The 15,553-nt window shown below is 35.2% G+C and overlaps 1 protein-coding gene across 1 annotated transcript in view; it reads left to right on the top strand.

Annotated features, from left to right (window-relative positions):
* The first annotated feature begins 576 nt into the window (after positions 1-576).
* PPARG (peroxisome proliferator activated receptor gamma) overlaps positions 577-15,553 on the top strand; it is a 31,702-nt gene continuing 16,725 nt past the window's right edge. Inside the window, exons 1-4 of the mRNA XM_075713748.1 lie at positions 577-595; positions 9,224-9,451; positions 11,292-11,461; positions 13,294-13,432. Coding sequence (XP_075569863.1) covers positions 577-595; positions 9,224-9,451; positions 11,292-11,461; positions 13,294-13,432 — 556 coding nt within the window. The remainder of the gene's footprint in view (positions 596-9,223; positions 9,452-11,291; positions 11,462-13,293; positions 13,433-15,553) is intronic.

The raw sequence follows: 15,553 nt of genomic DNA, 5'->3' as shown, positions 1-15,553 counted from the left end.
TCTCATTTGGATTTATATTTACAATGGTTTATGTTGCTGCAAGGGTATAAAGTGTTGCGATTTCAAACAAGAACCCAAGCCATTTACCTTCTTGTGTGAATTCCATACGCACAGAATAGAAAATATATTTTAAACTAAACAGCTCTGTCATTGCCTGAATGGGCTCTTTTTTTTTTTTTTTTTTTTTTTTCTCTGTATTAGCAGCTACCTCCTAACCATTGTAGTAAATTTTATGGACTGTGCTTTTAGTGATCGCAGCTTGTAGTTATAATTCAGTTGTAGGAATAAAATACATTTCCTACTGATTTATGAGTTGCTTGCTTTTGGCCTTTTCAAGTGTTTGGATTTACACCATTTCTCAAGTTTCTTCTGATGTTTTACTGTGCAGCCTTGCTGAGAGGATGAATGGGTTGACTTTTTATTTGGCTTTTTGAAGGATCTCCGTGTCACTGTTCTCTGCAGCCCTTGCACAGTGCATCACTTGGATTTCTCAGCTTGGTTCTTAAGTCTTCAACACTCCATGGTTTGCATTGTGGAGATGTGACACAAACTTGCATCTGGTGGCAGTGTTTCAAGATGTTCCTGGGAGTATCTGGTTTGTTGTCACACCCTTAACATTCCACTCGACCACAGCTTACTTTTTTTTTTTTTTTGTTGGGGGGGAAGGCGGGGGTTGTGCTATCAGAATTTTGGTCCTGTGCTGGTTCTGCAGGTTAGTACAGCAGACTGTAAAAGGAGACTTTCATAAGCTCATACCCCTCCCACTCAATGATTAACCCTTGAGGTGTGCTTGTTGGCTGCACCTTGCCACGGTGGTGATATATTCCTCCTCCTCTGCTTAAAGATGTAACAAACCCATTTTGTCTAGAACCACTAGGTTTGTTTTTATATGGAATGTTTATTCCCTTTCTTTCAAAAGTATATTGTCTAGTTGCATCTTTTTGGTATTGTCAGGTATCTTTCCTAATGGTCATGCTCATTTTTGGGCCATGTTTAGATGGCTTGAGTGTTGGATCTGAGGGTCAGAGAAGAAAATGTCATCCATTGTCTTGATATTGTGCTTGGAGTCAGGGCTGACATGAAAAGCAGTGCACCAAATTATCTATGAACTTAATTCTTCACTAAGTCGCTTGTTATTATGGAGCTGATTTTGACACTCAACATTTGCTAGAGGACACTAGGTATTTCTTTGTTTTTACAGGTAAATTAAGGGGGAGAGGGAGCTTTAATTTAGAGTTCTCTAACTGAAAGAAATCCATAAACGTTTTGTTCTTTTATTCTGCAGTGAGCTCAATTTTCATTCTTGTCAGTATTTTTGATACATTCATACTTGAAAAGAAAAATAGCAGGTCTGCTGAGACAGTGGTACAAGCAGGAGTGTGCTTGACTCCAAGGTGCATGCCGAAGTACTTTTGTGCTTGCTGCAGTACATAGTTCTGGGGTAGGAATGCTGAAAGGCAATACTGAGTTTTCAAAAAATGTTTGAATTTACAATACAAAAATTTGTCAATACTGATTCTATCAGTTGCCTAAGTAAGCCTGGGTTCTTTTCCCACAATCATAGTGGTTTCTAATGTGTAATTTGCTTGGAAAAAGACTGCTTTGGATAACTATTTTAAGTCCTACCAATATATTGCTGTTCAATGCATGCGTCATCACATCAATGAAACAATTTCTGCCCTGAATTGTACCAGTGTTTTGAATATGTGCATGGATAAAAAGAAACAATCCTTTTTATCTCTGCTTCTTGGTAATGCAAACATAACTTCACAAAATTCTGCAATGGAATTTTAAAAGCAAGTCTTTATAGCTTTTTGCTGTTACTTTGTTTTTCTTGATGCGGTTTGAAGCTTACTGATTCTGTCAAACACTGAATTGGGGGTATCAGCCAGCAAGGCTCTTTTTATGTACTTTTTTGCTTGTTTATTTGTGTAAGAGCATCACTGATTGTGTCAGCAGAGTTCTTGGAAAGAGGTCTTTTTTAGTTATGTTGTGCTCCCTCTGCTGACTCTGCAGCAACAGAACACAAAGTAGTACAGGCCCTACATTATGAGTGGTTGTTAGATTTAAGAACCTGCAGACCATACAGTAGTTGTTTTAATGCATTAAACAGACTATGTCCAAGAGCTTTGAGTCATTGTTTGAAATACAGAAAAAATTCACATACCTTGGTTTATCCAAAACCAAATTACCTTTATTTTATGCAAATGTTGTCTATTAGTCTAAAGTCTGTTATAATGACAGATACTATGAATGAAAAATACATCCTTTTCATGATTGAATAAGGTATCTCCTAAAGGCTTAAACTAAGCTTAAAGCTTCATTGTACTCAGACATAATCAGGAATACTAAAAATTTGTAGAGTAATACCATCCCTGCTGAAGGAGGTTGCTGTTTTAATAACACAGAGAAGGGGAGGGGGGAAAGATAATATTCTTTCACTGGAGAAGTGGAGAACTGAGACAAAAGTCTAAATAGTAGCATCTTTCTTCTTTTTTCTTTTTTTGTTTTTCTACAGGAAAAAGTAAATGTAGTAAGATGAGGTAATTTTGTCTAAATAACCAGAAGAACAATGCATAGGACAAAGTGATACCATTTTTCCAAGTCTTACTAGAATTCATGACCAACTCCACCTTCCAGAGACATCAGTTAATCACTTTCTGAACACAGCGTATCACCATACCCTATGCCTCACATTTAGGACCTGAAAACAGCACCGATGAAAATGTTGGCTTGAACTACTTGTCCATTGCCACATAGAATTTCTGTGTCAGAGGCAATGAAAGAACTGAGTTATTGAAAGGGGAATGCAAGTTTTTTATCACAAGACTGTCCTTTCTCTTCTTGCAGTCCTTTTGCAGCATTCTCTTCTAAAAGATCAATGAAGGTCTTTAATTCAGTGGATATGGTGCCATCATTTAGGATAGATGTGTTTTTGCAAGGCACACATAAAACATTTCATTGTTCCTCTTAAGTAGATAAATACATTAAATGGGGATATCAAGCTGACCCTTTACCACCTCTAAATTTTTCTTAAAAGCTAGGAATGGTTGTGTGATCTTAATCAACTTACATATGACATTATTTCAGAGATGGTCTGAGCCTGCTTTAATTAAATTAATTGGCAAAAGTCCCACTAAGTTCTGCAGCACTTGCATATGAGTTTACTTGACGAACTGTGACACATTTATACATGAGGTCAAATTCAAACTATTCCATGAAATATGTTTTAACTTAAACAAAAAACAAACAAACAAAACCCCCAGTATTTATATCATGTATATATTTGTCCATATTTATACCTGTCCATGTAGTATAATTATACCATTGCCTTGATTTTAGTAATGTTTCAAAGCTGAGAGGCTTTAACTTTTGTTTTTTCTTTTTTTTTTTTTTCTTCCCCTTCTGATTTTTTGTAACTCATATGAGGTTAGGATGTTCTGGTTGCTTCATTAAATACCTCTAGGGTCATATTTTGGTAGTTTTGTCTGGAAAGAGCGTGTCTAGAATGTAGTGCAACAGGCCTTTCAGGTTAACTGAGCACAGGTAGTGTTTATGGTAAAAAGTAGCTTGTGATCCAAGATGTTTTTCATACCATGGTAATCTCTTATGTTATTTTATGTTTTCCTAATATAAAAAATGCACTGAATAACTTTCTTAGGAAATGGAAATCGATTCAATTTGCAAGTAGCAATTACTGAATGAACTAGCTTAATGGTACGATAGTTCTCACAATCAGCACCAGATTAACTAACTCTAAGCTGTCACTATGGCTGATAGTCAATACAGATGTGTATGAGATGAGTTCATGTGCCTTCTTTTACTTCCTTGTAGATAATAGTTAGCAGTTGGCTACGTGAGATTAAATGCAAGTAAAGGGAGTTATAACAACTAGTTTCATATCTCAGTGTTTAATGTTATCTCAACAGCATTCTCGCTTTCACTTCTGGTCTTTTTGATGATTAAATGTTAAAGCGTATTCATCTGACTTTATGTTAATAACATCTCTGCTACTATTCTGCGTATTCTTTTGCTGCCTAGAATGATTTTTGCACATGAAAATCTTTTTAACCAATGTTAGTTATGTTTTTATTAACTGGATCTCACATGAGCATGTGTGAGTTTTATAGAATTCTGGAGTAGTCTGTTGATTGGACTTATGCTTTGGATGTTTTGGTGGATTTGTTTTTTGTTGGTTTTTTTTTTTTTTTTAAAGCCATGAGAAGATTACTTTTTTTTTTTTGGTGCAGAGGGAAATGTTGGCATTCATCTTTTATGGCGAGGGAAAAAGACAAAATACACAGCAGAAATCAAGTAAAGTTACATGCAAAATAGAAATATTTGTAAACTAACTATTAAACATGGGAACAGTTTTCACATTTTAGTTTTCAGTAATGCAAGAATAGCACATAAAAGGTTTCCTTCATTCTAGTATTTATAATATAAATTAGTCTGAACAGTAAAATTAATTTTGTTTCCAGTGAAATAGAAAACTTTATTAAATTGAACAGGATATCCGTAATTTGACTAAGACTTAGCAGTCATATGTGAAGATTTGAACTTTAAAACTGTAAGGAAATGCTTTGATTTTTTTATATCCAAAACCTGACCAAACCTGGAAATTCTGATAATTCAGAAATGTTTATGAATAATATTAATCTGGGATCATTGACGACTAGCTGATTTGTTGTATACAGAAATGCTATAATATGCATCTTGTTATCCAGACACAGAGAAATAAGCATAAAATAGCTGTCTTGTGATTAGTTTGACCTTAGATATTCTTACAGTACAGAATCTATTGCACTGACATCTTCAAGATTCCTTTAGCGACTTCGAATTTACTGGCATCTTTGAAAAATAGTTATTGATAGGTATATCTGCATACCAGGTCATATTGATGCCTTTTTTTTTTTTTTTTTAACCAAACAAATCAGAAATAGGTGCATAATGAGAGCAAGTCAAATATTTTACTCCTTTTGTTGTCATGAAATATAGTAAGAAAATAATCTTTACCACCTCTTTGCACAGACGTCATAGAAGGTAGTAGAAATATAGTCCCTACAGCTGGGAAAGCATAGAATTTGTTTTATTTTATACAGCAACAGGGAAAGCCCAAGTTTACGTAGAAGCCACACGTTCTCCATTTCTCCCCACATAGACACACACACATACAAACACGTATCTTGTCCTGTCTCGTGGTGCTGTTGGAGAATGTTCATCCCTCAGAAGAGATGTACTTTCCTTAACTGTGAGGCCTGAGAGGCGACATGTTTCTCAGCTGTGGTTACATTAAAAGTTCTATGTTCATGAGCCCTCCTAGGTTCATGCTAGACTGGGAGTGGAAATTAAATTAATGTAAATTGTACAGAGCTAAGGCCTTGTCAATTTAGATTTACAATATAGCCAAAGTTAACTGCTTTCAATGGAAGGAAAGCAGTTAAAAATGCACATGGAAATCTTTTTTGAGTAAATCCTACCTGCTTAAGGCATTTTACTGTGTCAGAACCTTCTACTTTAACAGACGACTTGAGATATACGCCGTTATCTGTATGTGTATATGTATAGTATCATTGCTAGGTACTTTTGTGGACATCTTAGATGAAATTATAATATAGACAACATAATGATTTTTCAAAACTAAAAGTAGACATTTTTTGTAGCGGAATGATTTAGCAAAACCTTTTTAGTTGCCTGAAGATCAGAAGAACTGATATTACTAGTCATGGGATGTTAACCTCTGGAAGGGGTGAAGTTTATAGGCTTTTGCTCAAAGAATTGTAAATGGCTGCTGATTCCAGATTTTATTACCTTAAGGCAGAAATATGAGTCGCATAAAATGGAATTACTTTGTGACCTGTAGTAGCTGACAGGTGCACCCACAATTCCCTGTTATTCTCTTCAGTGTAATCTCGGCATTTTTATCTCCTCTATTCCCAGCATACAGAACATGTGTGTGATGTGAACAGATGCACAGAAAAAAAAAAAAATTAATAAGGAAAAAACAGCATGCATGAAACACAGTCCCTCATATTAAGTGATTGTTAAAATAACAGATTACTTTTTATTTATTTGTTTTCATTTTGCTTCTTCTAAATCTTAATAAAAATCTAAAACATCACAGTTCTAGGCTAGAAATATTTTTACCATTAAACTGCTCTGGCATTATTGGTAGACTTTGCTGAAACAAGTTAGCTGTGCTGACTGTGAAAACAGAAAATTCCTGCTAAGGAATACCCCCTTAGCTTTTGGAGTTTGTGCCTAGCAAGCCAGACCTCTAAACTTACATGATTACCCGAGTCTTTCTAAGCCATAGTAGATCTGTACATAGTGAATTTCACGCACACGCTGTGTTATAATGATTCAGGAGTTTCATAGAATTAATGACTTTATACATAATGAAATTCTCCAAAACATCACAGTCATTCACTGTGTTATAAAGGGAAATACAGACCAGCTTTAACTTCCTGTTTAGCTCACAGTGGTTTGCAAACTGAAGCCTTTTAAATTGGAAATACAAAGTGATAACACCTCAAGACTGTGAGAATATTTTTATAGGGCTTTTATGGATGATACAGGAAAACTGTTTGATTTTAACATCTGCTTTGTGTGTAATACAAAAATTGAGATCAGTGGCAAGTGATTAAGTATATCTCTATTCAGTGAGTGATTTAAGCTTGCACTTGCCTTTAAGCATGTACTCAAGCCTCTTCAGCTGCTTCTTTAGTGCAGGGGAGGTGTCTGTGCAAGGGCAGCTGTCAGTATGAGTCCTCCTGCCTTCTGATGACATGGTTGCTTGCAATCGTTTCTTGGCCACACAGTGACCTCATGGGTGCACGTGCGCATATTGAATCCTCTGGACTCCACAGGAGGAACTTGGGCTATAACCAGGACCATGCCTATAGGCATCCTTCCTCTTCACCCTTGAGGCAGCCCTCCAGATACAAAGTGGACTTAACTCTCAATGTCACTTGCTTAAAGGAATATAAGCCAATGTTTAAATTTTAGATGTCTGTTGGTTTTATTTTTATTTTTTTTTAAAGATGTGTCTGGTTAATTACAAAAATGGACTCTTAAGAAGGAGTCTATTCTATTTTATTGCTTTATTTGGAAATCTGTTTAAGGAAGACAGTTCCCAGTGTTGATGGCCGGGGATTTGCACTTCATGCTTACAGAGAAATTGACTATTTCAAAGATACTATTTAACACCAAGGTACTCTGACAACCTATAATGTACTTTCACCAAATAATTTTCACTTGTGGCAGTTAGAAATTCTGTTGTTTACTAGTAGGCAGGTCTTACTTTCATTAAGGATAACATGAGACTCTATATCCCATCCAATGGCTGAAGCCTTTGGGAAGGTAGACTGCTAGCTGAGCGTCAGGCTAACCTTGCCAACAGTTCACCCTAAACACTGTTTGCTTTACAGTACTCTCCTTTATCAATCATGTAGTAGTAGGAGTGGCAGTACGAAGGAGCTACAGGTTTCTCTTTTGCTCTACTAGGGGCAACATGTATGTTGTGCAGCATGGGATACAGTAGCATCTCTTTTGTTCCCACTGCAGTGAGAATTTCTTATCTGAAATTTAAGAATAAGAAAGATATCTTACAACCTTTGTTGTCGATGTTCAAGGTAGAAGAACTAAAGGGTTGTGCTGCAAGTCCTAAAGGGCAAAAGAATCATGGTGACTTTCCTGAGGAAAGATTAAGAGAACTGTAACCATTTCTATCCATCACTACCTTAGCACTTCAGCATAGTTGATGGGGAGGACGGTTGCTGTTTTACTTACCTGGAGGCCTGTCAAGACAAAGGACAATCTCAAAATTATAGAGCCGGTGTGTTCCATTGTGTTCATTTTGCAACAACAGTTTTGGCAGTGTGAGAGAGTAGTTTTGATTCACAGTAGATCAAATCAAAGTTCTTTTTATCTAGAGGTTAAAGACTACTTACTTGATTGGGTCTGAAGTCCAAATTAAACAGCCAGAGTGACCAAGTTATTTTAGTTCCATAACATCTGTCCTATTTTTAGATTAGAATGTTCTTGTTACAAATCATGGAAAATTAAAGCCAGACCCTAGTTATAAAACAGTACGTGTTTTACACTTTCTGTTACTTACAAACTTTTTCATAGTTGAAATATGTCTAAATCAAGGATTTTGGTTCAGCTAACTGTCAGAAGAGGACTTGGAAAAATATTTTATATCTCAATGTAAATTCACGTGATTTGCTGAAGGTTTTTGCAGATTGAAGCTTTTTAATTGTTTACTACTTTCAAGATCTGCATAAATACATATGGAATTTGGAAAGTGATAAATTTCCTTGAGCCTTGGTTTTAAGACTCTGGGATAAAACTTTTGACATACTTGAATGACTAAAGATTTCAGATATTTCTGGTTATTTGGAGGAAAATGACTATTTAATACCAACTACTTTTTTTTTTTCTTAATATAAAAAACCTTAAGATTTTCAGGCACTTGATAATTAGACTTTGCAAAACTGAAAAATTAATTGTGGAAGACTTCTGATTCTATTCATACGCATGCTATTGAGAGCTGCAATTGAAGTTAGTGTTATCTGTCTGTTTAAAAAAATAAAGTGAATTTTTTTTCCAGTTACGCTGCTTTACTTTCACATTATTGCGTGGTTTTTTTCTTCAATGACTTGTATGCTTACTAAAGCACATAAATGTTCTATAAAACATACTATTAAAATGCATTTGTATTTCATTTGGCCATTCCTAATTATTTAGATGGCTATTCTTCCCAGATATATTTTTGTCAATTATTCATTTAACTGAACCATTGTTCTGTGAGCCCACTAGTTCTCTGTTGCCTTTTGAAGTACAGATCAGATGAGTTCAGTTCAGTAGCATACGTAAGACAGCCATTCTGGTCTAAGGTTAGCCTGAGCCCTGGATGCCAGCAAATCTCATTTGCTTTTATGACCTGAGATGTTCGAGCCTTCCTAAGAACAACCTCAAAGCTGGGTTAACTGCGCAGTGTTATCCATGCAGTGTTACTCTACAGCCTAATGCATTATATGGTGACAAACTCAAGCCAAATGATAGATGGGGCCTAAACATTCCCCTAAAACCTACACTGCATTGTGAGTTTGCACCTCAACCCTTTGGACATGAGGCAACTGGACCTCAGCTCGGGCCTGAACTCATCACAGAGATAACTAGCTTCTTTTAAAGTATCTGTTTCTTTTTCTGTTTTCAGGGATTACAATGGTTGACACAGAAATGCCGTTTTGGCCCATTAATTTTGGAATTAGTCCAGTGGATCTGTCTGCGATGGATGATCATGCACATTCCTTTGACATAAAGCCATTTACCACTGTTGATTTTTCAAGCATTTCTTCACCACATTATGAAGATATTCCTCTTGCAAGAACTGATCAGACAAGCATTGATTATAAATATGATATCAAGCTCCAGGATTGCCAAAGTATGTTTTTAATTGTTTTAGTATTTCCTTCATGTTCACATTTGCTTCATTCTCTGAAAAGTCTACTATCAGCAAAAGGATTTAGAAGTATTCAGATGCCTAAATGCTGGTATCCTGTATCATCAGAGATGTCCACAAGATATTCCTGCAGGGCAGATAGAAAAGGTAGAACACATATAGCAGACCTTCACCCTTCCAGAGCAGCAGTTAGAGATTAGGCAAGGCATCATAAAGTTTCTAAAATGACATTAAACACTTATTACACACATGAACCCCGCCATTTGTTGCTGAAACTTTCAGTCTCCTATTCCTGTATCTTGTGTGTAAATTGTCCTTTGAAGCTCTGTGCACACAATGCAGAATAAATATCCTGGATTTTAAAAAATGCCCCAGCATACATACCGTATTGATTATTAATATGTGTAGCTTTTACATTCCAAAAGACCTAAGAAACTGATGGAGTACAAATATTGGCTATCTCTGAGTCACAAAGTTGGTATAACTTTTATCAGTGTTCCTAACACAGGTGTAACCTTGGAGCTTCGTGAGCTAGTATTATTTATATACTATGAAAAACACCCCTCTTCCACCAGTTACAGTAGAAAAAAAAAAAATACACAGAACTCTCCTTTTAAGAAAGGAAGTGACCTATTCTTAAATAAGTTGTTACTGCATTCCTGCTCAAAGTAGGAATGTCAGGTTGCTGTGTCTGGAACTTTTTTAAAGATCCACTTAGCCTACTTAGATCTAACATAACTTTTGTTTGTAGTAATCTGTACAGGAATTCTTTCAGGGAATTCTTGCTAGGAAAATTGTGGTATTTAATTGTGGTTGTACAGAGAAGCAGGTGCTGTGTACCTCGGGGTTACTTACAAAATGAATTAAAAGACATTTTTCCAGCTAATAATTTATTTTTCTTTTGTTTAATTAGAAATGTCCATAACACTTTAAAAAGAAGCTAGAGAGTACAGTAGAATTTAGGTAGGATAAATCCTCTTTGTCTTTATTTAGATAATTTTCCACTTTTCTTTTTTCTTCCTAGTTTATATAGGAAAGAAAACTTTCTAGTTTGTATAGTGTAGTCAGTCTGGAAAAGAAAAACATTCACCCTATTGTAATACTGCGTCTGTTACATCACTCCTGAGACATGATCTGATGTAATGTTATAGTGTCAAATGTCTCAGCTTTCTTCTATGACCAGTAATGACTGATTTAAAGACATCACATTTAGTTGGTTGAGCTTGTTCAGTATTACAAATTGCTCTCTTAATTAGAAACTTTCAGAAGAGAAAATGATTCTCTAAACTGCATTCAAAGTTGAACAGTGTTCCCCAGGAGATCGCTATATTTCTTTAAATATCCAATATATTATCCAATAATATGTATCCAATGTATAGGTCTACTAGATACTTAAATATTTTTTTAGACTAGATTAGAAACTCCAGTCCATCTGCCTGCGGTAGTTCTGAACACCTTAAAATAATACAACAAATTAGATACTGAGAAAAGGAAGGCCTTTCAAGTACGAGGTCTCCATATGTAAATTTTTAATATCCCTATCTTCAAATCATTCCACAGTACAAAGCTGAAAACAGAATCTGTAATACACTTTCTACATCAGACTGCCTCTTCAACGTTTTCCAGCCTATATGCTGCCAGTGAAATAGCTGCTTATAGCTTATATCCCTTTACATCTTTTGTTTACTACTCGTTTTGTATTATGAAACAGACCTATGAATCTGTCTATGTTTACTGTGATTGCTTGTGATTATTCCTTGCTGCTTCTTCTAGATATTTAATTATACTTTGGGTTTATCATTTAAATCTTCTCTATACACAGGTGCAATCAAAATGGAGCCTCCTTCCCCACCCTATTTTTCAGAAAAAGTTCAGTTGTACAATAAACCTCATGAGGAGTCTTCCAACTCCCTTATGGCTATTGAATGCCGTGTGTGTGGGGACAAGGCCTCTGGATTTCATTATGGTGTGCATGCATGTGAGGGCTGTAAGGTAAGTCGTGAAAAATGTATTTTTTCTCACATAAGATTTGATACTATTTTCATCTGAACAATCACTTGGTAAAATCAGAGATCTATGCTTTTTTAAAAAAAAGTTTTAGGTCTTTCAGTAAATTGTTCCACATATACTGCATATACCTTATGATTTAATAAGTGGGAGGTTTTTTAAATATAAATTGCTTTTTTATTATTTATGTTACTGATCTATTAGAATTTTTTGTGCATTTCTTCTACTTTTGTCAATTATGCAATTATATTTCATTCCTGCTATCTTGGAGGTCACTTGCAGAATGTGAATTTATAGAATGCAGCAAAAGCAGACTCATGCCCAACTCCAAAGCTCAATACTCTGAGCAACTTAAAATTCAGACTCTGTTATTCTGGTTGATAAGAGGTTGTTTACACAATTTACACATCTTTAGGTGACTACAGAAAAGTCTAATGGTATTAAAGGATGTGGCTTTCTGATTTAAAACTCCACTGGCTTTTTTTTTTTTTAATGTCAGTGATAGTGTTTATAACACGTAAATGAAAAACTAATGGTGTAAAAATTGACCATCCTCAAGGATTGAGAAAAGAAATGCAAGAGAAAGAAGTTAATAATAATTCATTGAGTTCAAAGAAAAATATTACAGAGTTTAATGTGAAATTCCCATTTTCTCTATTTTCAATATCTTGAGGAAAATAACTAATAGGAAAGACCTGATGCAGAGCTTAAATAAAATTTGTAGCTCTGAATTAGGAACATACATAAAACAACAAGTAAGCTGTTGGTTACTTAAATTACAGTGAATTATATAAATAAGAGTTGGCATTATGCTTTTATTTTTATTATTCACTGTGAGAGAAAAAATTAATTATTACAAGGAACAAATGGTGATAAATTTGGATAAACTTTATTAATTGTTTACGAGTGATCTGAGAAAGCATCTTTAAACTATAAAAAGACAGCATTGTGAATTTCCGTAATGATTTCTCTCTTTATAAGACTTCATAAGACTTCTGTGCAATAATTTCCAAGAGTTTGGGACCAAGTTTTGGGATTTTTAATGTGCCGGTGTACTTTGCAAACTTGTAATATCCAAACAATAGAGATAAACTAGAAAGTAAAACAACCTAGAAAATAGAACCCAGAAATAAATATTGCAAAATTAATTCAGCACTTTGCAAAAACAAAGAAATAGAATAGATGAAAAAATATAAATTATTTTTAAGTACTCAGGCTCAAAAAGGAAAAGAAATATTTGAAATAGAATAAAAAAATACTTACATGGGAAAGAAAATTTAAACAAACAGATAACCCATAATTTTTTTTTACTTGAGATTAAACTGCTGTTTGCAGCTGCCAACTTCTGTTGGCAGAATTTTGGGTTTGTTGTGTTTTATAAAAAATTTTCTACATTGGTAGTGAACTTTACAGTTTGCAAATTTCATGTTCACTTTATAACAAATTGTCCCATGAGCAAGGGAACAAATGCAGCTTCGCTTCCTTTGGCATAGTGTTCCTTATGCTCAGCACGTCGGTAGAGCTCTCAACCTACGTCCCAATGTCCTTTAAACCCCATTGATTTCCATAAGCTTCCCCAGCTATTTGAGATTTTTACCCCTCTGTCGAACTAGGTTGAAAGTGGCTAATAACATCAGAACAGGAGCACACTGAGAAGCAGACAGTATGATCACATGAGCCTTGCTTCTTTTGGAAACCTGTCTAAAACAAAGTTAGGTTCAGCATGTATAGAGAAAGTACTTTGTATGTATAGAGAAGTGAGATGATGACACTGGCAGTTTCTTGCAGCCTTTTACATGTTTTTATGTTTACTCCAGGGCTTTTTTCGAAGAACAATCAGATTAAAGCTAATTTATGACAGGTGTGATCTTAATTGCCGCATCCATAAGAAAAGCAGAAATAAATGTCAATACTGCAGATTTCAGAAATGCCTTGCCGTTGGAATGTCACATAACGGTAAGTGCACATAGCAGATTTTAAAACAATAATGTTTCATCTGAAAAATAACATGAAACATTAATATGGTTACTGAATGTGCTGCTTTAACATCTAGAGTCTTCTGTTTCTTTACATTAGGCAGTTTAGAAATACATATCAGAGAGATTGCCTCTGAGTTTAGGAGACTGCATATGATTGGAGATTACTTTCAATATAAAAATCAGATAGTTAGAGATCTGCACTTATTGATATCATACATAATATAATGTATGAGTTGGGTTTACTCTCCATCATTCTTGCTCATTACACCATTGGTTGTTCTTCCTGAACATATTCCTAGTGTAATTGTTATTTTTCATTTCACTGTCTTATTTTCTGACAAGACTCTTTTGCATACTGTAGATCAATATCCCTTTCCTGTAAGAAGAAAACTTAATTTAGTTATGAAAAATGGACTAGAGAATTTAGCAAAACTTTGTGAATAACAACAACTTGAATTCGATGCATAGGACACTTACTGAGGACTGTTAGCATCACTAAGTTAACACTTCCTCATACTGGAACACAACATACTTCAAATTAATGGGCCAGACCCTGTTCTGTTTTTAAAAAAAAAAAACCAAACTGTCCTCCTCCTTCCTAGGATACCCACATCTGGGCATAGATTCCAATGTGTGGTAAGTAGGAGCGTAGTGTTTCTTAACATGCCTGTTCAGCTGTTGGCCTCTCATTGTGTAGTGTGTATAGCTGTGATTCCTGTGTAATATGCACTGTCTGACCTCTCCACCATCCAGAGGTGAATATCCCTTCCCATCTGTGAACTGTAAGCAGCATTTCCATTTTGAATATGTTGTAGTCTTAGATTGCAAAGGTGATTGCAATTGCGTATGGTTCTGTGATTGCCGCCTTTATAGTAGGTAGGCAGATAGCATTAAGCATATCATGATACTGCTCTCTTGCATAGAATTTAGAAGATAGTCCCACTGAGCTTTAAAATTAACATATCAATTCATGTGGAAATACTTACTTATGAATGTTTGGACAGAAAGACATAATGAAGATTCTTCGCTGCCTTGCTTTGGCAAAGTTGAGTAAAAACAGGAATTAAATGTCATAACATAGAGACTTATGTAATTCTGAGGGTAAAGAATTGCAAACATGACTGGGAAAATAATTTCTCTGTGGTTTTTTTAGAACTTTCATTATTTTCAATATAAAAAATGAGTGTACTGTCCCCAAGAGGAAAGTTTTACTGTGGTTTGCAAAGTTAATACATGCAGTGAATGTAAATTGGTATGGGAAATGTTTTGCTAATAGAAAATATGGTTTTCAAGTTCCTGGGATGCAACAGTAATGCTTAAAAATAAATCTCATTTTGAAATGCTACTGTGGGTATTTTTATAGTAATTCAGGAGGTTTTATTATTATTACTATTTTCAAGGTGCATGCCAAATTCTCTTATAACCTAGCAACACGGCTTCCATTTATGTCAATGGGAACCATGTGCAGCTCTATCAAGAAGAGGAAGGCCAAGACCATTCTCTCTGGCTTAGTAACATAAAGGGCTCAAGAAATATTTCTAAAATTAACATTTTACCCGCCATTTTTTCCTGTTCAGCCACTGCCAAGGCAGAAGCTGTGGCACCAGCAGGAGCCATGGTTATGGGAGTCAGGGGGAGGCATAGAGAAGAGGGGGGAAAGGGCAAAGCCATTTGTCCCAGGGCTTGAAGAAATGCTTTCATTTGCTCTCACCATGAGTTCACCTGACAGGGAGTTAGTGTTTATATTCAAGTATTGGCTTCTACATTTGCCTTTTTCTCCCACTCTGGTTACATTACATTTCATGAAACAACACCCTCATTCTTCCATCATTTATAAACAAACAAATTTACAAAAAAGAACTAAATTTCGCCTTTGAAGATGCAGGCCTATATAAAGAAGCATGCAGAAATGCAACACTAGATGTTGTCAATGACACTGAGACACATTTTTATGTTACATCTACAGATTAAAGTTCATCCATTTGGGTAATGAAACTATCTGAACTTTAAATGCTTGGAATCAGGATGTGGATTATTTGTGCCTGAGGGCTCCAATCTATGGCTGTCTTTGCATAGATATATTATTGCAAAATGAATA

Source organism: Pelecanus crispus, chromosome 7 (assembly GCF_030463565.1).
Source record: "Pelecanus crispus isolate bPelCri1 chromosome 7, bPelCri1.pri, whole genome shotgun sequence".
In the NCBI taxonomy this organism is placed as follows: domain Eukaryota; kingdom Metazoa; phylum Chordata; class Aves; order Pelecaniformes; family Pelecanidae; genus Pelecanus; species Pelecanus crispus.
Note: the sequence above shows the minus strand (reverse complement) of the source record. Positions and strands in the feature narration are given on the sequence as shown.